Source organism: Myxocyprinus asiaticus, chromosome 5 (genome assembly GCF_019703515.2).
Source record: "Myxocyprinus asiaticus isolate MX2 ecotype Aquarium Trade chromosome 5, UBuf_Myxa_2, whole genome shotgun sequence".
Classification (NCBI taxonomy): domain Eukaryota; kingdom Metazoa; phylum Chordata; class Actinopteri; order Cypriniformes; family Catostomidae; genus Myxocyprinus; species Myxocyprinus asiaticus.
Window position 1 is genome coordinate 53,193,053 of NC_059348.1, and position 23,091 is coordinate 53,216,143.

At 34.8% G+C, this 23,091-nt stretch overlaps 1 protein-coding gene across 1 annotated transcript in view; it reads right to left on the reverse strand.

Annotated features, from left to right (window-relative positions):
• LOC127440425 (piezo-type mechanosensitive ion channel component 2-like) overlaps positions 1-23,091 on the reverse strand; it is a 144,868-nt gene that overhangs the window by 34,313 nt on the left and 87,464 nt on the right. The window contains exons 30-38 of the mRNA XM_051696980.1: positions 22,810-22,957; positions 21,162-21,251; positions 14,236-14,363; positions 13,731-13,793; positions 5,713-5,816; positions 4,430-4,528; positions 3,436-3,556; positions 3,139-3,204; positions 2,874-3,040 (exon numbers count right to left, since the gene is read on the reverse strand). Coding sequence (XP_051552940.1) covers positions 2,874-3,040; positions 3,139-3,204; positions 3,436-3,556; positions 4,430-4,528; positions 5,713-5,816; positions 13,731-13,793; positions 14,236-14,363; positions 21,162-21,251; positions 22,810-22,957 — 986 coding nt within the window. The remainder of the gene's footprint in view (positions 1-2,873; positions 3,041-3,138; positions 3,205-3,435; positions 3,557-4,429; positions 4,529-5,712; positions 5,817-13,730; positions 13,794-14,235; positions 14,364-21,161; positions 21,252-22,809; positions 22,958-23,091) is intronic.

The window sequence follows — 23,091 nt, forward strand, 5'->3', positions numbered from 1 at the left end:
ATTTTTTTTGTGGATTTTTCCCCTTTTTCTCCCAATTTGGAATGCCCAATGTGCTTTTAAGTCCTCGTGGTTGCATAGTGATTCACCTCAGTCTGGGTGGTGGAGGACGAATCCCAGTTGCCTCTGTATCTGAGACCGTCAACCTGCGCATCTTATTACGAGGCTTGTTGAGTGTGTTGCCACGGAGACATAGGGCGTGTGGAGGCTTCATGCCATCCACTGTGGCAACCACGCTCAACTCCATGTGCCCCACTGAGAACGAACCACATTATAGTGACCACGAGGAGTTACCCCATGTGACTCTACCCTCCCTAGCAACTGGGCCAATTTGGTTGCTTAGGAGACCTGGCTGGAGTCACTCAGCAAGCCCTGGGATTTGAACTAGCGAGCTAGCGAACTCCAGGGGTGGTAGCCAGCGTATTTTACCACTGAGCTACCCAGGCCCCCCCCATTCTAAATTGTATTACATATAGTGACAAACCGATGTATCTGCCAGGATGATTTTTATGGACGATATATTGTCGTCAGCTGATAACTGTGTAAATATTGGCTGATTAACCAAAACATATATTGGTATTTAGATATCAGTATCATCTATAAAAAAAAAAAAAAAAAACATATTGGTTGACCAATAATTCTATATATATTGGTATTATATCAGCTATCGGCCACTCTTTTCTCTTGATATTGCATATTAGTCGACTACTGCAAATCTCAGTCACAGAACTGGCTATTGTGATGTAGCATACTAATAATATTTATACTTATAACATATAGTGACAGACCGATATATCGGCCAGGATGATTTCTTTGGCCGATATTTCATCACCAGCTGAAAACTGTGTCCCAACTGTCAGAATAACCAAAGCAAATATCAGTATTTAGATATTGGTATTGGCTCTAAAAAAATAAAAATAAAAATCGGTTGACCAATATTTATATATATATATATATATATCAGTATTATATCAGTCATCGGACACTCTTTTCTATAGATATTGCATATTGGTCGACTACTACATAGAAATGCCCAATTTCATATAATTGTTGTCCCAATTGGCTGATTAACCAAAACAGATATCTGTATTTAGATATCGGTATCGGCTATTTGAAAAACACATTAGTTGACAAATATTTATAAATATCGGTTTTATATCAGCCATCGGCCACTCTTTCTCTAGATATTGCATTTTAGTCGACTACTACAAATCTAAATCACAGAATTGGCTATTGTGATATAGCATAATAATAATATTTATACTTATAACATATAGTGACAGACCGATATATCGGCCATGATGATTTCTCTGGCCGATATTTCATCATCAGCTGATAAATGTGTCCCAATTGACATATTGACCAATGCAGATATCAGTATTTAGATATTGGTATTGGCTCTAAAAACTAAAACTAATAATAAGTTGACCAATATTTATATATAGGTGTTATATCAGCCATCGTCCACTCTTTTCTATAGATATTGCATATTGGTTGACTACTACATAGAAATGTTTCCCAATTACATATAATTGTTGTCCCAATTGGCAGCTTAACTAAAACCAGATACAGGTATTTAGATATCGGTATCAGCTATTTAAAAAAAAACACAACAGTTGACCAATATTTATATATATCGGTATTATATCAGCCATCGGCCACATTTTTCTTTCGATATTGCACATTGGTCAACTACTACATAGAAATGTTTCCAAATTACGTATAACTGTCATTCCAATTGGCCGATTAACCCAAACAGATATCAGAATTTAGATATCAGTATCGGCTATTAAAAAAAAAAAAAACACATCAGTTGACCAATATTTATATATATATCAGTATTATATCAGCCATCTGCCACTCTTTTCTCTACATATTGCATATTGGTCGACTACTACAAATCTCAGTCACAGAACTGGCTATTGTGATGTAGTCAGGGTTGGGAGGGTTACTTTTGAAATGTATTCCACTACAGATTACAGAATACATGCTGTAAAATGTAATTTGTAATGTATTCCGTTAGATTACTCAAGGTCAGTAACGTATTCTAAATACTTTGGATTACTTCTTCAGCACTGGTAGATTTTTTCACTTGTTTTGACTATAAAAACTCTGCCAGTACAGTAAGACAAAATACACATGTTAAAAATACATTCTCTGAAAAACCGAAATATCTTATGCAGTGTTGTTTCTAAAACAAGATAAATCAAACTGATCTTGTTTGAAGGATTTTTTAAAAATATTTTTACAGGAAAACAATACAAAAATTATTATCAAGAATATGATTTTTGCCCTAATATTAAAGGTCTTACTAGAAAAAAAGAAATTATGATCCAACGTGAATTTTCTTGATAAAAAAATATGATCGTGCCTGGTAACATGTGCATGTAAAATGGCTAGAAATAGCATTTTAGCTTAGCATAAAGCTGACAATTTACACAAGGTTTATTTCTATTTCTTGTGCTCCAAACTTACTTCAAACTTACTTTTCTGTCTGTTCGTATGAATGTAACACATCATAAGAAAGTGTTTCACTGCTGTTCAAATGCACTTTGGATCGCATCATTTATATGTATAAATGTTTTCCATCTGAAAGGACTAAATATTAAATGAAACAAATGACAATAAAATGCAAAGTAATCTCTTCAGTAATCTAAATACGTTTTGAATGTAACTGTATTCTAAATATCAATGATTTATAAATATAGTGGAATACAGTTACTTATATTTTGTATTTTAAATACGTAATCCAGTTACATGTATTTCATTACTCCCCAGCCCTGGATGTAGCATACTAATAACACACACACACACACACACACACACACACTATATATATATATACTACTATAAAGATAGTAGTGTATGCCGAGAACCTTTTTCACTTCTCTTGTGAGCATGCAGCGTTCAATGCGCAGAACGGTAGAGATGTCGATGTATTCTCTGCAGATGGAGTTCAGCCATCGGGTCACATTCTCAACGGTGGTCAGAAACAGAACCCACATGAACTTAATGATGCTTAAAACTCTCTTGATGATGTTGTCTACAGGAAGTGAGATTTTGAAGTTAGGAAGTTTGTCTGAAGTTCTTTGTCATATGAGAAAATGTATAATGAAGTTCAAATGTCTTTCATGAACGCACCTGCTCCATCTGTTTTTTCTTCCTCTGAACTCTGGCGATCTTCACCGATCTCTATCGCCACATGACCTACACACAATTTTTGTTTGTTTTTACAAATTAAAGGAGTCCAAAATGTTTTCTGGGGTAATTGGCTTAACTTTACTCTGTGTGAAAATTGCATATTCCACATTTGGCTAGACAATCAAAAAATGTTGAGGCCATTTTTCTCAGTTTCAGTGTTGGCATAGTAACAGCAGTTTATCTTTGTAGGGCAAAATTCTCTGAAGATAAAAAGATATTTACAGCAGATTTCTGTACCTTCTTTCTTGTCTTTTCTATGTCTGTGGCCGCAGCTGTATCTCTTCCAGAAATGGCGTGTCTGTTTGGTTCTTTCTTTCAGAGCAGTTTTAGAGTTGGTAATCCAGGCATGATACACAAACTACAGAGTAACATTTATATCAATTCATCTATGCTAGTAGTATTCGAATAAAGTGTTTGACAATCATCAATTTAACAATATTTTGTACAGCCATTGCAGGAAATAAGTCAAAATTCAATCTGTGATTCAAATATATCCAAATATACAAAGCAAGAAAGATTTTTTTTTAAACATTGAGACCATGAATTTGTATTTTATTCCCTGAAGAGGCTGGTTCTGTCTCAAACCCTGGATAAGCAAGCATTATGCTCCACACAAAATACACAACAGTGAATACAAACAACTATTTGTCTTCAAAATTTTCCAAATCTTGAGACCGATTTGATAATAAGCAATGTGAGTTTATATAATATTTAGAAATTTGATTAAGTTGTTTGAATTCGGACAAAAAAAAAAAAAAAAAAAAAAAAAAAAGAGATTTTCAAGACCGTAAATGTGCTTTGCTCCACTGATGGAAAGATTTAAGCATTGAGTATAAAATATTAATGCAAAATGTTTTGATGTTTTTGTGGTAATTTATAGAAAATAGTGGAGTAAACCACATCCTTTAGTGGCAATATATATATACACTGTATAATACTGTAAATGAAAATAAATAGATAGAAGACAGAAAAGGAAAGATCTCGAGTACCTTCCCCAAAACCACCACAAAAAGCAAAGACACACAAATCACAGTGCGGGCCAGCTTTTCCATTCCATTCATTTGAGTCAATATTTCAATTTTTCATAGTAAATCAAGCACAAATATATAAAGATACATTTGTTTGGAACAACATGAAATGGAAAGGCGACTAAGCATATTACGAATGAAACACCATCAACAAACACAGATAAAATAGCAGAACACAGATGACGTGTTCACCACGGTGATACCTTGGCTGCTCTGATAATATACTGAAGTACAGTTTTGGGCAGTTTAATGATTGATCCGGGTAAAGCCACGACGGCTGAAGCAAACTTTCTGATTGCTTGCTGAGAGGGGAAAGAATCAGAATAATAATATGAGAGTCAGTGCATCAGAAACCTGAAATCCTTCAAACATTTAATAACTACAGCACTGTTCAATACAATTAATACCAATGTTGGGGAAATCAACCGAAGTCTGTAAACAAGAAATATCTTACTTATTGCTTTCTCTAGATAGTAATGGGATTACTTTGTCAATATTCACATTACTCATTATTTAATTTAAGAATTTACCTGTTTAGTTTCACAGCATTTTGCCTTTGTCAAAAGCTTGAACAGATCACTTGTGCTGTTCAATGTGGTTGAGAGGCCTTTTATGTCATCTAGGCGAATTTATATTTTAGACTTTTATTCTTATCTGTAAGTATGATACATTCTGCTTTTCTTACTGTTTGTTAGTGATTTTCAAATATTATCTCAAAACAATGTCTGTTTTTTGGTATTCTGAGCCTTAAATATAGGTTTTAAATGAATCATAATTATTTGAAATGGCATATGTAATGCAAGTAACAATGAATCAGTGAATTTCATTTCATTAAGGGATTATTGGAATGGAATTGGAATGAAAGGAAGAGCAATTTACTGAATTATAATTAAAAGAAATTCAACACAAGCACACAATAGAGAAATGTCATTAGTCCAATGCAAATATTGCACCAAAACTGAAATACTTATTTAATTTTTTTATGCCTATTTTTTTCCATTATATGCAGAATACATTTTTCTCAACAGACATATTTCTCTAAACTAGGATCAGTACTCTTAAAACAAACCATCACAACTATTAGATCACATTTTAATTTTGACATAAAGCACCCCCACATTGTTTTCTGATAACATTATAAAATTGACATCAAAACAATCTTTTAATTATATAATATTTTGAGTTAGAGCAGTCTGGAAAATTCATAAATCTTCTGCTGTGATCCATAAAAGGAAAGTTCATATATATACATTAAATACAAATTTGTACGAATGGCATTTCAAAAACATATTATTATTAAACTACACGTGTTGTAGCAGTTTTTAAATGGCAATTCTGCATCCTGTTTGCTACCTTCATTCACATTCATGAATCAAATTGGAATGCAAAAGGAATTCTTTTCAATTCTGAATGTTACACGAGCCTGCTCCAGACAATATTCTGTTCTCTTCTGAATGGTGCAGCAGGTGAGCAGCGGTGCTCTCACCTCAAAGGCTGATTTCTTAGGAGGTTCTTCGTCTTTTTTCTCATCCTCTTCCTCTTCCTCTTCACTGTCAGTTTCAAACAGGTAATAATCACCACTTCTAACCACTGAGAGACAAACGGACAAGAAAGTTTATTGAGAGGAATTACATTTGCTATAAAAGCAGCAAACAAGTGAGAAATGTTACAAAAATACACGTCAAATGATGCACATGGGGGATTCTTCAATTAGAGAATGTTCCTATTCACTCAAAAAAAAACGAAAAAAAAAAAAAAAATTTTTTTCAAATTGAATTAAATAATAAATACAAATATTTTAAGTTTCATTCATTTAATTTTGTTAAACATTACACAATTATATTTGATGAATTGTGTTATGAATTACAAATTCACAAATCTTAAAAACAGGCTAAAATATGTTTTAAGTGTTCCTTAAGAAAACTGCAGATCATTTTTTATATATATATAATATTTTAAAGGGAGATAATAGATTTAAAGTGTTTTATTATTGTGTCTCTTTAATTAGTAATTACCTTTTTCTAGTTTTTAATATAAATATAAAATTTGCCAGAATTTCACTATTTTTGGGCTTGTTTATTATAATACTACTGTTCATTTTTGTCCATGTTAATTCATTTTGTATTACCTAATGTTAACGTACACAACCTTTTAATAAAGAAAATGTATTAGTATACAGTAGAAATGAACATTAATCAAGATAAATAATAATAAAGATTTGAGCCTCTGCTTTTCTCCTTATACTGTATATGTTTCCCCTGGGAGACATAATCAGGAATCTTGGAATTAGTTTTCACTGTTACGCCGACGATACCAAACTTTATATTTTTTTGAAACCCGACGGAATTTCACAATTCTCCAAATTAGCAGAGTGTATCAAATAAAATCAAAGCTCGGATGGCCAGAAACTTCCTTCTACTCAATTCCAATAAAACAGAGGTACTAATGATTGGACCAAAAACCTCTAAAAATAAGCCACTAAAATATAATTTGACTCTCGATGGATGCACTGTTACATCATCTTCTACAGCAAAGAACTTGTTATATTTGATATCAATCTGTCCTTTGAAAATCAAATTACCAATGTTTGTAGAACAGCATTCTTCCACCTAAGAAATATTGCTAAATTACGACACATGCTCTCTGTTGCTGATGCCGAAAAACGAATTCATGCGTTCATGACCTCAGGACTAGATTATTGTAATGCATTACTGGGAAGCGGTCCAGCAAGATCAATAAATAAACTTCAGTTGGATCAAAATGCAGCAGCCAGAGTGCTGACTAGAACCAAGAAATATGATCATATTAGCCGCATTTTATCATCGTTACATTGGCTACCTGTTAAATTTCGTATGAATTTTAACATTTTGTTAACTACGTAAAAAGATTTGAATGGTCTAGCTCCGCAGTACTTAATGACCTTCTGAAACGGTATATTCAATCACGCTCATTATGATCACAAAATTCTGGCCTGTTAATAGTTCCTAGAATATCAAAATCCACAAAAGGAGGTAGATCCTTTTCCTAGTTGGAATGTCTTCATGGCAGTGTTCGGGACTCAGTTTAAGTCTAGACTAAAGACTCATCTATTCAGCCAGGCATACACCTGATTTATCCTTCAACTCATAATTAGGCTGCTTTAGTTAGGTCTGCTGGAACCAGAAACACTTCTCATAATCTATAACTGCAAGAAACTGAATGGCATTTATGCTAATATTATTCTATGAGTGATGACAACTTACTGCGGCCAGTGCCAGCCAGACATCACTTCAGTCTATTGCGATGGACTTCACAGAGAATGAACTGATGCCAGCTCCAACCGTAAAACACCGGATACTTCATGTGCCACTGCCTGAACCTTGGATTTAGGACTGACCTCACCGAACCTCACTGAAATGACCTGTGATGATCTCTGCCTACATCACCTCGGTCTAATGATGGACTACACTCTTATAATGGAATACATAGACTATCAATTAACTGCCAACAAAAGCCTTCATCAGCCAACTAACAAAGGACAATGCATCTATGTGAACTTCTGCAGTTAATCCAGGATGGACTTTAAAGACATTAGTCATTAATCTTACAGTTCTTACAAAATCCTTTTTTTTTAAACACTGACCCTTAACACTTAATGACTTGCACTGCACATAAATAACTAATATTGGCATTGTATTCATGCTGTTATCCAGAGGAGAACTGGCCCCCACAGTGAGCCTGGTTTCTCCCAAGGTTATTTTTCTCCATTAACCAACATCTTATGTAGTTTTGTGTTCCTTGCCACAGTCAAATTTGGCTTGCTCACTGGGTTTATAAATACAATTATTTATTTATTTATTTAATGACAAAATTCTCTTGACTATAATACATTACAGATATTACAGATTAATTTTTTGTCAAAGCATGATTTTCTGTAAAGCTGCTTTGAAACTATGTGTGTTGTGAAACGCACTATACAAATAAAAAATGACTTGATGACTAATAAATGCTTTAAAAGTATAATTCAATTTTGGTTCATGTTATCTATTGCATTAACTGATGTTAACAAATACAAACTTGTTGTAAAGAGTTACCACAAAAAACATATATATATATATTTTTTTCATTTAGTATTTATATGTACAATTTGTAAGTAGGCCTATTTGAAAGGATCATTACCATCATAGCAAGCATTTTGGTGAACAATTGAGTTTTCCCTAAAAATGTTGTTTTGTTTATCATGGAAATAAAAAGTGATGGGCACATCTCTGAAAGGGTTTTATTGTTCAATTAAGAAACAATCAATTAAATTTGTCATAAGTTCTAAGTAATTTGACTGCTAGCTTGTTGTTTTGCCTGTTTTGTATGTTTGTGTCCAAGACCTATCCAACATCTAAAATCTTTCAAGGTTTCAAGTAGTTAAAAGTACCTCTAATTGAAGAATCATTCATATATTTAAACTTCACGGAGGGCCAAAAGTGTTCCTTTATTACCAATTTCTCTGTAAGGCTCTACAAATATAATTTAGTTGTCCAAACTTACCTGAAATCTCATTAAAATGCAATAAATCTGAAAACCGTACAGTTAAATGCAGCTTATAAGGCATAACAGATTACTATAATGAGCTTTGAAAACTTGTGATGCTGTACAGATTTAGGACAATGTATCAATGCAAAAACATTAAACGTTAAACAAATGACTGTAGAACATTCATTCTTGAATATCCCATTTTATACATGTCAAGAAAACCATCGTAAACTGAAAAACAAACTGAATGTATAACTTAAATAATTTTTGTGGATCTATGAGGTGTAGTTAGTCATTTGTATAAAGCAATTTCCTTTAATTGGAATAAAGAAACTGCCTTGTTTCCTTGAACAGAAGAGCCACAATGGAGGGGAAGAGCAGGTGAGGATGCTGGGACAACATTTCAGTTTTTAAGGGATGATTTTGATTCTGTATTGCCAATATTAAAGATGTCAACTGTTATATTTTATATAGTGACTTGAAAGCATCTCTTCATGAAACGGTTCCAAAAAAGTACCACTGTATTTCCATGGTGTTTGGACATGGTATCTTGGGCATTTTTTGGGCATGACCAGAATCGTAGTAAAATTGCATTCTTTTAAGTGCCATTGAGTACATGTAAAATACCACGGTATATGACTATGAGTCATATTTAATCACGTACCATGGTATTACCATCTGATACCATCGTTGTACTTTTTTGTTAGGCAAGTTCTATTTTACAACAAGCAGTATTCACTATACAAAACTAAATCTAAACTTGTTACATTAAATGGCAAGTTTATTTTTAAATAAAAAATTGGAGCATATCGTGTGCGTCTCAGTATTGTGCTGATAACTGAGATCAGCACATCAAAAATGAAAAAGTAAATACCATCTTAGCCATACTGTATATCACATCATTTGTTTGATGAAAAATTCGTTTGAGGGTATTACTTTTGCTTTTTGATGATTTGACGTGCCATTTCTTTGTTGATGAGGAGATTAAGAGAAGGATGCTTTGGTTTCAAAATTACAATCTACTCACCATTATGTCGCTCAAAACATGTAAAAAAAAAACGTTTTCCTGTGGAACACAAAATGAGTCATTTAGCAGAATGTTCATGCTCTTTTTTTCCTACAGTGAAAGTGGATGATAACCAGTGACGGTCAAACTCTAAAAACAAAACAAAAACACACCATAAAAGCAGTCCAAACAACTTATGCACTTTTTTTTTTAATTCTTGCTATTCAGAAAAGCAACTGTATGGCTTTAGAAGTTGTTTGGACTTTTGCAACAAAAGATCTATTTCTGCTGTTCATCTTTATACTTTCAACCATAAATTAGGATGTTATCTAGTAATGTCAGTGGTATTTTCTGTAAATGTAACTGTTTACGTTTAATGCTGTCAGCCAGATCCTCATATTGTGTGGCAGGTAAATACTCCTCTCATTGCAAAAGTAAAAAAAATATTAATAAATAAAATAGCAGTTACACATTTTAAAAAGTGCACCAGGTTCTATTGATGTATCATGAACTAACAATGAACAATACATTTTTAAATTTGTCTTAGTTAATGCACAAAAAAAATAAATAAATAAATAAACTATCATTTTGAAATAGAAGTTTTTGTTTTGAAATTGTATGAAACTGAAATATATATTGTAACGTTGATGGGAGAGATGAGATGGGAGAGCATGGATCCAAACGCAGACATTTTATTAATGTTACTCAGAAGATGAAGACACAAAAATGAAAATAAAACACTTGAGAAAAAGGGAAAAATCAAACATCACAGCAGTTTGCTGGTAAATATGAATGCAACATTTAAATTAACATGTAAACAGACAAACTAACAAGAACACACGATAAGGGAAGGAAACCAGAGGGTAAAAATACACAGAAGGATGATGATGGAACAGGGAACAGCTGTGGAAGATGGAGGGCAGGTGAGGGTAATCAACAAAGGTGCATCCTGGGAAATGAAGTCCATGAATAAGGGGAAAACAAAGGGCAGTTTGTGACACATATGTCTTAAAAAAAATAGGCTAAAATATTTTATTGAGTGTATATCAACTTTAGTTAATGCATTTAATTATTATTAGTATTATTATTATTAGTTGTAGTAGTTGTACAGTGAATAGTACATAACTATACAGTAGTGATATATATTTTTGTCTTACTATTTTCCATTTAATTTGAGCTTTTATTTTGGTGGAAGCTTTTATTTTGAAGCCATTTCCGTTTCTGTGTGTTTTTGACAGTTGCTTCTACAATTGTTAGTTCATAATGCATAAACAAAAGTTGACGTATACTCAAAATATTTTAGCCTATTTTTAAAATTTATTCATTTCAATTTAATAACAAAATTCCACCAAAATAAATTGTGTAATTTTTAACTAAATAAATAACATTTAAAATATTTAGATTTTTGTACATTTGTATTTTGTTAAATATTTTCAATTCAATTTGAGGGACATTTACAGTTGAAGTCAGAAGTTTACATACACCTTAGCCAAATACATTTAAACTCAGTTTTTCACAATTCCTGACATTTAATCGTAGAAAACATTCCCTGTCTTAGATCAGTTAGGATCACTACTTTATTTTAAGAATGTGAAATGTCAGAATAATAGTAGAGAGAGTGATTTATTTCAGCTTTTATTTCTTTCATCACACTCCCAGAGGGTCAGAAGTTTACATGCACTTTGTTAGTATTTGTTAGCATTGCCTTTAAATTGTTTAACTTGGGTCAAACGTTTTGGGGATCCTTCCACAAGCGTCTCACAATAAGTTGCTGTAATGTTGTCCCATTCCTCCAGACAGAACTGGTGTAACTGAGTCAGGTTTGTAGGCCTCCTTGCTCGCACAGGCTTTCTCAGTTCTGCCCACAAATTTTCTCTCAGATTGAGGTCAGAGCTTTGTGATGGCCACTCCAATACCTTGGCTTTGTTGTTCTTAAGCCTTTTTGCCAAATCTTTGGAGGTATGCTTGGGGTCACTGTCCATTTGGAAGACCCATTTGCGACCGAGCTTTAACTTCATGGCTGATGTCTTGAGATGTTGCTTCAATATATTTACATAATATTCCTTCCTCATGATGCCATCTATTTTGTGAAGTGCATCAGTCCCTCCTGCAGCAAAGCACCCCCACAACATGATGCTGCCACCCCCATGCTTCACGGTTGGGATGGTGTTCTTCGGCTTGCAAGCCTCACCCTTTTTCCTCCAAACATAACAATGGTCATTATGGCCAAACGGTTACAATTTTTGTTTCATCAGACCAGAGGTCATTTCTCCAAAAAGTAAGATCTTTGTCCCCATGTGCACCTGCAAACTGTAGTCTGGCTGTTTTATGGCGGTTTTGGAGCAGTGGTTTCTTCCTTGCTGAGCAGCCTTTCAGGTTATGTCGATATAGGACTCGTTTTACTGTGGATATAGATACTTGTCTACCTGTTTCCTCCATCATCTTCACAAGGTCCTTTGCTGTTGTTCTGGGATTGATTTGCACTTTTCGCACCAAACTACGTTCATCTCTAGGAGACAGAATGGGTCTCCTTCCTGAGCGGTATGATGGCTGCGTGGTCCCATGGTTTTTATACTTGCATACTATTGTTTGTACAGATGAACGTGGTACCTTCAGGCATTTGGAAACTCGCTCCCAAGGATGGAGGTGGTCTTGGCTGATTTCTTTAGATTTTCCCATGATGTCAAGCAAAGAGGCACTGAGTTTGAAAGTTGGCCTTAAAATACATCCACAGGTACACCTCCTATCAGAAGCTAATTGGCTAATTGCCTAAAGGCTTGACATCATTTTCTGGAATTTTCCAAGCTGCTTAAAGGCACAGTTAACTTAGTGTATGTAAACTTCTGACCCACTGGAATTGTGATATAGTCAATTAAAAGTGAAACAATCTGTCTGTAAACAATTGTTGGAAAAATTACTCGTGTCATGCACAAAGTAGATCCTAAACGACCTAAAACTATAGTTTGCTAATATGAAATCAGTGGATTGGATAAAAAATGAGTTTTAATGACTTCAATCTAATTGTATGTAAACTTCTGACCAACTGTAAATGCATTAATCTTAAAATGTTTTAAATGTATACAACTTTGTTTAAAAATGTACAGTATATGTTGAAATTATCCTTAAGATTAATTAGTGATATAGAAGCATTGTTCATTGTTAGTTCGTGTTAACTAATGTAGTTATCTAATGTTAATGAATACCACCATATTCTAGTGTTACCAAAAAACAAAAAAAACTAAACAAAAATAAGAATTAGCTACTTAGAGTTAGAGTTAGCTACTTTTTGTTAGTAGCTTGTAGTTTAGCTAGTTACTTTTTCAAAAGGTTCCCCTGACTGTAGTTTTGTGTAGAATTATGTTTATACGCTGATTATACATTATGATTAACTATAAAGTCCAGTTTCAAAGAGGCTTTCCTAACACTGGTGCTAAATAACTAAAAATTTGTGTTCCACAGAATGAACTAAAGGACGTGTTTCGAAATACATGAGGGTGAGTCAGTGATGACAGATTTTGAGTGACTATATCAAGACAGCACACTATTGATTGACTATTCGAAATGGATTTTAAAGAAAGCTGAGTGATTCTCGATTGTACGGCTCTGTTTATCGACACAAACATTCTTAAGCCTCTACCATCCAGACATTAAACTTTTCCTCCAACAGCTGAATAGATCTATTTAAGGCTTTTAATAAATGGTGACAGATGTGTGTGACTGAAATGTGCCACTTAAACTGTTCAGATTAGACTGAAATGATCAGGGATCTTGTTGTTTCTAACACTGGGATTCTTCAGAAGGATCTGCAGAGCTGTAGGTGCTACACACAGCCAGACACAACGTCCTTAAATAGATGTAGAAAAGTCTAAAGTCTGGAGGGCATGTCTGTTGTTTTACAGTCTAACAGAGCACAGGTGCAGTTTGGGAATCCTCTGAATTCTGTTCAAGAACACAAGGAGCAATTAGAGCAGAGGAACATGTGAGGAACCTACTGGACGCATGGTCAACCCACGGCCTCCACCACTGCTTTTTTGGCGCCTTATTTGTCTTTGTCCCTGCAAATGAAATGTCAGAGCATTATTAAAAGCACTACTTTCTGTCCAAAGTGACAAAATGATCCTTAGGTATCTAATAAAGTGTATTAAGGAGATACATTGGCCCCAAAATCACTTACCATAACCTAACAAACATCTTTTTGCGAAAGCTTTTGTTTGAAAAGTGTCCTTGTGCTAACTTTCTTTAAAATAAACGCCACTTGCTTTAATATTTTGTTATATACAGTATTACAAAGACATGCACATTTATTTCAAGTGTGAACTAAATGTCCAAACACTTTTCAGTGCCGCTGAATAGCTAAAACATAGAGTGAATTTAAAACATAATTGCTTGGAGAGTACTGAGAGTACTGTTTTTTCCTGTTCTGATGGTAATGTTGCTCTAATTAAGACTCTTTTCTATCAAACATACACCCTTCCTCTGTCATGATTTACATCATACCATCATCGTCCTCGTTTTTGCCATCAGGTGGAAAGAGTTTCTGTCCTTCTCCAGACTCCTGAGACATACTGAGCATCTTCTCCTTCCCTCTCTTGAACTTCTGCTGCCGCGTCTTAATACGGTCCATCCTAAATTAATGCATTCAAAATGACCAAAGAAATCACTCACTCATGGATACACAAGCACACATCTGTCAAACTGAATGTGTCGATTCTTGTATTATATGCCGGATAACTTATTATAGCCAGAGTTGAGTGATTTTGTCCAAAGAGCACAACAGAAGGATTTCGGATGTAAAAATAACGTATGAACATTTTTAGACTGTCCTACTATGAGCCGTGAGGAAGTTCAGCGATGATATATGCTTCTGTAGAAACCAGTGACGTGACGCAACTAACTTAACTAAATTTTTTAGTAGCGTGAGAGTAGTTCAGCTATTTTCACAATAGTGTAACTTTTTCTATAACAAACTACATTTTCTAACATAGCGGTGTAGTCACAAAACACATTGTATTGCAGCAATGAACGCAGCATTGGGAACTCATTTTAGTGAGTCGGTTCGTTCAGATGGCTCATGTAAATTAACTAGTTTACATAAATCATTCACTTGAGTTCACATAAGTCATACTTTTGTTTTTTAATGTGAACATTTTTGTTATTTGCTGCTGTTCATCCCTAAATTTCAAGTCTGTTTCATAAAATAGGGTGGGTTTTTTTTTTTTATCACTATATATTTAGTATACATTTATTAGTTCACTTTAATGTCACCCTAATTAAATATACTGTATATGTATATATGGTGATATTGAATTCTGCAAACAGAACTTCTGATTCTGATAGTATTAATCAAATGTCTGTTATTTATTCAAAAAATATTTTCTTGTAGCTTGCTTTTCAAAGTAGCTTCCCCAGCACAATAAGAAACAATAAGTGACTTTAGCTATATTTTAAACTAGATTTTCACATTTTATGTACTTAATTTAAAGGGAAAACAAGCTTTTTTTCTTACCCCTTAGCTGTTTTCTAGTTTTAAAAATAAAACTCACTACATTTGGTTCAATTTCTGTGAAAACTACACATAACATCTCATTCCATGTAACCTTTTAAGAAAATAAATCTTGTTTTAAAGATGTTTACGTATTTTTAGGGGTGTCCCGATACCATTTCTTCCAATACTTCCTTTTCGGTACTAGCCGATACCACTACTTGTTCTTTTTATTAATATTTTCTGAATTCCATATCAACAGTTATTTCAATTTTATCAACAAAATTGTGTTTAAATTAATTAATTAATTAAAACCAAATGAAAATAGAACAGTGGGAAGCTTTTATTTTGAAGCCCTTTCTGAATCTGTGTGTTTTTGACAGTAGATTCTCACTTCCAGAAAAGAAGGTGACAACGTGACCCAATGTGATTCGTCGGGACAGCACCGGCTCCACACATACACAAGCGCTCACATTTGAAGCATGCAGCACATGCAAACTATATATTTATCTCATTAAATAGCAGCCCTTGCGGTTTAATAATCACACTAGGACAAAACATAATTTTAATTTGTGTGCTGAATGTTTAAGGAGTGACATTCGTACACCAGATGGTATCGGTTTTTGGTATCGGAGCATTTTTACAAGTACATGAGCGCAGTATCGGTATTGGGACATCCCTACATATTTTTATGGAAAACAAAGAAAAAAAAAATACTGAGCAAGAGAATTATTTTTTGCAATTTGGAAAACATACTTCTGGATTTGTTGAATTCTATGGTGGCTTAAATCTGTCAGTAATGCAGGACTCCAGACTGCGATCAAATGGTCGCATTTTGCGACTGTTTTTCCTGTCGGTGCGATAAAATGTTATTATAGGTTGCACTGGTGCTGCTTCGGTGTTGGCCAACTCACTCTCTCTCTCTCTCGCTCTTTCGCTTTCTCATTCTCTCGCTCTCCACTTCTGTAAAGCAATATCAAAAGGCAAACACATCAAAAGTGGAACGAAACAGCGTAACGGGCTACCCGGTTCAGTGACGTGCACAGACCATAGCAGGGACAGGGGTGGAAGGATGAAAAAGGGCACCGAATTTTTGAATGAGTAGTAATTATTTAAACTAATCACTCATTTCTTTGCTTTTTTATCATTTTTCTTGTACTATATACTGTACATCATTTTTCCTCTATCACAAGTAATAGCCTATTCTGTTATATTTCTCACAAAAAGCACCATGGTATTACACTTGTTTATTTGTTTATTTTCAGACATGATCTGTGTTAACTCCATGTTTATGACATGTGTCATAGTAAAACCATGGTATTTTTTAAAGTACCTTAGAGTACCATGACAGTATCATGAAATATGAACATGATCAATCATTCAGTACCATGGTATTACCCTGGTAATGGCACAGTATATTTTTTTTATTTTATTTTTTTATATAGGGCTCTAATGCTTTTATTGTCTCATCACTCTTGTCAATTTCTCTCATCTCTACTCCCTCACTTCATATTCTCTTTATATAATTAGGTTGGCTTGAAAAAGCCAACCTACTGATATACTATTTAAACGTATTATTATTATTAGTGGTGCTTGCGAAGCAAAGAGATCACTATTATAATCTCACATACTTATTCTTCTTCTGTACACTTTTTCGGCACCTAACTCATCCCGCACCTTTTGTCATAGACCCACAAATGAGGTGTCAAAACGACCGGCCTATTGAGGACACCTGTGCTATGACTGTGCACCCCTGGGGAGCAAAAAATGTCTCAAAAAGTCCCATAGGGTACTATGGGTAGGGATTTTTTCCTACTATGACAAGTCAATGCAAGAAATTTGTCGGATCATATCTCCCAATCAGAATGCCACAGAGACATGGGGGCAGGCTCATTTCACTTGGGCTACCAATCAGTCTTTAAGTATCATCTTGGAAATGCCGTAGCCATGCCCTAGTAACCATTTACGGCACCCCTAGCAACCACCCCCATAGACTTCCATTCAAAATGGCTCAGAAGGATATCTTCAGAACAGAATGTCGTAGAGACTTGGGGATTGACTCTTTTCAGTCAGGTTATTAAGCAGCCAATAAGAATCACTCTGGTTACTATCTAGCCATGCCCTAGCAACCATTTAGAGCACCCTAGCAACCAGCCATATTGACTTCCATTAAAAATGGCTGAGAGGGATATCTTCGAATCAGAATGTCCTAGAGAAAGTTGGCTTGTTTTACTTGGGTGAGCAATCAGTCTTCAAGTATCCATTTGGAAACTACTTAGAGATTTGGAAACCATTTAGAGCACCCTAGCAACTAGAGTTGGGTACTTGAGTTCGGACTCGGACTCGAGTCATGAGTCCAATTTTAATGGACTTGGGCTTGTCACGGACTCGAGCCTTTGGGACTCTGGATTTTTTTAAGAGTCCAGATGAGTCCATGGCATTTGATTTGTGATGCAATGAAAAATAACGAAACAGAAATAAATGGACACTGTCTGATGGAGTTAATTAACAGAGGTTCGGGAGGAGCATGTTAATTTTAATCTGACAAATCACAGCCCACGAGCAGGAGTATATAAGCCGCTGCTTACCTGCATCCTGTGACAACTCTCCTGACATCCCACCTCCACCTCATCTCCACATATTCTCTAGATTCATTATCTAAATAAGTAAAGTTCGGGGGGATAATTAGGACTTGAGTCGAGTCTCAAGCTTCGAGCCCTCCAGTATACAGACAGCAAGCCAAATACGTTTACTGCTTCAACACAAGATCACATTAACATACGAACTACTGAACAAGCAGTTGTAGCACACACTGATGTCGCAGACGTAGCCAGAGTTTGTGTCACCATGCAAACACACTTGCAGAACGGTACACTCAGTCAACCAATATGCTTGAATGTTACTACGGAGACTGCTGTATAACATAGATTACCGAGATGGCTGGCACAACGAACACATAGAGACAGGTATGTAGCCAATGTACTAGAAACTACAAGGCAGTTTCGCACGGCACGGGACCTGACAACTGGTAAAACCATACGTGCCATTTGTGCAGCCAAAACGGTGCTCGCATTGCGGTTTCATCGTGGTTAAGAACTTCATTAAGTCAAGTCACCTACATCATATCTCTCACAGTTTACTAAAAACAACATATCAAAATAAAAATTCAGAAAAATATTATTTATATTGGGCTATTAAGTCTTTTTAGGCGTAATGTAGGCATGTAGGCATCTGTAGTCTCTTGTGGTCCATGCAGTGTTGTCAACTTAAACTGGTCCTTGATGAATTAACTGGAACTTTTTTAATTGTAGGGGAATTTTTTTATTTATTGCTAAAGCAGACTGCAACTCTGAAAAAACAGATAAACAGCACCTATTTATCGTTTTTCTATTTAAAACCATCGACGAGTTGCTTAAAATATGTTCTTTTACAGTTTTTTCCACAATAAAATGCACAATGAATTTATTTTGGGCAGCGAAATGTTTTGTTTATAATTTAATTATAGATTGGGTGACCAGACGTCCCGGTTTATTACAAAGGACAGTCCCGGTTTTTGGTAAGGTCACTGATTTTTTTCTTCTTAAATTAAATCTCGCTATTGTCTCTGGTATCGTTTGCAGAGAAGAAAATCAATTGTGTTGTGTTGCACGTTGATTTGATGATACTTTCATTCTAGTCTTCAGCAAATCAGCTGAAATATATCTGGTTACCACGGCAATGACGTCATGCGCACTATGTCATCCTGTCAGTGAGCGCAATTGCCTAAAATAATGCAAAAATGCGTTTTTAACAACGAGCTGAAAGGAGCCGATCCAAGACTTTGTGCAACACGTGAAAATGTAAGCGGGGTGTTTTCTGAATGTTCATTTTCCCCACGAGCATGGAGGTAAATCAGATAAGTGTCACATTTAGACAGATACACTGAGCTTTTTACATAGTACAAGCACTTAAAGGAATATTCTGGGTTCAGTACACGTTCAGCTCAGTCAACAGCATTTGTGGCATAATGTTGATTGCAACAAAAATACATTTTGACTCGTCCCTCCTTTTCTTTAAAAATCTGTGTTACATTGAAGCACTTACAATGGAAGTGCTTGCACCCCTGCTGCCCCCCTTCTGTGCATGTTACAGCAAACAGGTGCATTTACTCGTGGACCGGTCTTGAGCTCTCAACTGCGCCGTGTAGCGTAAATCTTTAACGGTATTTGTCCGCTGGCATCTTACCAACTGTAAACACGCATATTTAAGATGAAATTTTTGTTCGTGTACTGAAAGCAATGATAGACAATACACACTCACTTTACATATTACAAACACACGCCCCAAAGTGGCTGCTCTCAGGTGAGCATCACTGAGCGGATTTTCCTCCACACCAGTGGACATGTAGCGAGAACCAGTGAGAAGTATGGCACGAGTTGCAGAAACCATTTGAGTTCAGCAAAGAATTCTTTGATGAAATCCTCTATGAAACCCTCAGTGAGTGAACGAGTTTAAAATCATATTAAATGGCCGACATTCTTAATAGCATTGACAAATGAACATGAGAAAACACTGACTTGCACAGATGTAAATTAGCAGTCTTTTCACACATCAGCACCCTTTAAAAATGACCATGAATTTACTATGATAACACTAACTGTATTGACAATAGTATATTAGACAAATATATTCTGAATAAATTTGATCATACTACAACTATAGCTCTATTTTATTTATACTAGGCTACATTAGGGTGTGTGGGAATATCTGTCGTTTTGTTTGCTTTCAAATTTTCAAAAGATGACTGAACTTGAATCAACACCAGCCTGATGAAAGGAGCCCAAATTCAGTCGCACTCTCAGAATAATTTAGCCCTATATAAATTAGGTGTTAACCTTTAATTTTTTTATAGATGTTATATGCTGTTGTTAATACCAGTAACTTAACAGCTGCATACCAACTCAAAATCAATGCCTTACCATAGAATGAGCACTTCAGTAGGGAAAAATAGTCAATATTATTGAAAATTGCACTTATTTTTGAAATGTAATAATAATGATAATATCACTTTTATTATTAGTTTCTAATTTTTACATTTTATAGGCCCCAGTCCCACACCCCACATCGGTGCTACCAAATGAGGTGCTGGTGCCACCAAGCATAGAACATGGTGGCACGGGTGCCACCGCTCTCAAATGTTAGTCTGAAGCCCTGTAATATCAAACTCTAAATATAGCAGCAAGCAACAATTATCATGGTCCAGGCAGTTTGGAAAACTGGTGAAAATGACCAGAATTGCCAAATTAGAAACAGAACTGTAAGGGGCAAAGTCATTTCATTACTAAGTACTCTAGGTACTTTGTAACCTGGACTAGCAAAACAAAATGCATATCACCTATTTCATTTCCCTGCGTCATTTTGCGTTTTCCAGAAAACCTACTTTTTCGAACTCCTCTTAAAACCGTTGGTCCAATTCACACAGAATTTTGCATATATAACCTAGAGACCCTCATGACAAAAAGTTATCCAAATAATTTTTTTTGTCGAAACGTTTAGAAAATATAACCTAATGATTTTTTTGGCCATGGCCCAAACTTAATCAACTTGTATCTTCTGAACGATCTGACGCTATAAAATTCTTTTGATAACTTTTTATCTTGCGCAGAGTGGTGGTGGTGTAGTGGGCTAAAGCACATAACTGGTAATCAGGTTGCTGGTTCGATCCCCACAGACACCACCATTGTGTCCTTGAGCAAGGCACTTAACTCCAGGTTGCTCCAGGGGGATTGTCCCTGTAATAAGTGCACTGTAAGTTGCTTTGGATAAAAGCGTCTGCCAAATGCATAAATGTAAATGTCTCTAGATTAATTTTGATGTGAATCAGATCAATGGTCTAAGAGGAGTTGGTAAAAGTAGGTTAACATAAAGATCACATAGTATAAATTATAAGGATGTTCCTCACTGTCTCTTGAGTTGCTCCATGGATCTCTTCTCTTGCTCTAGACGAGCTCTCACGGCCTTCACAATACTCGCCTGGAACAGCTCTGCTCCTCTGTGACAGAAACATTACATCATCAACACTCAACTATACTGTATTTACATTTACTACACACTCAAACTACACTGCCTGCTGCATACAGTTATGCTTATCTCAGGCAGAAGACACTTGCTTATTAAAGCAACTTACAATATGCAAATATATGAGAATAAAAAGCAATCTCTTTAATATCTCAAATGTTTCTCACAAAACCTTTCAAGAAAATGTCCTGGTCATATTTTACTCTAAAATCAAAAGAAAACAAATAAGAAATTATATTTTGCACATAGAAAATGAAGCCTATTTTTTAGGCTCTTGAGTTTTTTTACATTGTGACATTATTTTCATTATAGTTGTGCACAATTTGCCCCCCATAATACAGTAAAAAATGACTGTGTTACGGTAAAGAGAATCATCATTGAAAACAATCCGGATGAGGAAAAAATTAAATGTCAGAATGGGTTACGGTAATAAGAACGGGCGGTAAGTGTCTTGAAAAAATAAAAATAAAAATAAAAATAAAAATAAAACAAACCTTAATGGTCCCAAATGTTGGCTTGATTTTCTTAATGCAGTATATACAGTGTGTTCTTTGTTTGTTATTTGTTTTTGTCAGAATGTGTTTATCTGTCGTTGTGTCTTAGTATAAGATCAGACAAAATTTTCTGACCAATTGATGCAAAATCCAGGTAAATAAACAAGAGTTTACATACTTTTTCCTGCAGCTATAAGAAACATGCACTGTAAAAATGTCTGTAATTTTAACGGTAAAAGACTGTAAAAATGCTACAGAAAAAAAAAAACATTAATTGATTAACGAGTATTAACTGTAAAATATACAGACATTTTTTAAATATATTTTAAAAGACAATACAGTATTTTTTACAAACAAAGTTGTAAAAATTACAAATTTTTTAGATGTAAAAAGTGTGATTTTCCTGTATAATTAATGGTAAAAATGTACATTATGTTTAACAAGAGAGTACATGTACTTTTTACAGTAAATTATTCTTAAAATTACAGTAAAAAATAAATAAATAAATAAATAATAGGGCGTTCCCACAATTCCCTGCATGGGAATAGTGATGTTTTTTTTCTTATTTTTAATATCAGTTATGTACATTGGGGTGTTCCGTGTTATATTTAATGTAGTTTAGTTAATGTTTACTGCATTATTTAAATGTCACATGTGTTACCCTGATGGTGTTTAGCGTTTGTGTGAGTGACACTGAGCACTGTCTCTACGTTTATTGGTCATTTTTCCTGGAAGAGCCACTACTTTTGAACTTCATGTCATCTTCTGTAATTTTTATAGTGATTAACAATACCGTATAAAGTAAAAAGCAGATTTGTACAGTTTCAGAAGGTTAATATCAAGTAGCACTTTTTTTACTGTAAATTTATCCGATTTTTTTTTTTTTTACAGTGCCATCGTGGTCATGTAAATTACAACAGTTTTACATAATTATTCTGGTAACCACAGCTGCCATTTTTTTTTTGTTTTTTTTTGTTTTTTGTAAAAACAACAGGATTTTTTTTTTTTTTACAATGTGTGTATGCAAGCATGCTGTACCGAGACGCAAGTATCTGTCCTGCGCGGATGTCTGCAATCACATGCAGGAAGTAGTAGCTCATAAAGACACGTCGCTGCAGCAGAAGGAACGTGAAGCAGATGCTGTCCCAGATAATTCCCGCCTCATCCCGCGGAAGGTCACACTGGCCTGAAGAGCTCGACTCTAAACACACAAAACACACATAAGAAGACTATTAGAGGAAATTAAGAGTGTTCTGAGAGAATTTCACAAAACATCAAGAACATGTCATATTTCAGCCCAAAAACAAAAGAAAGAAATAA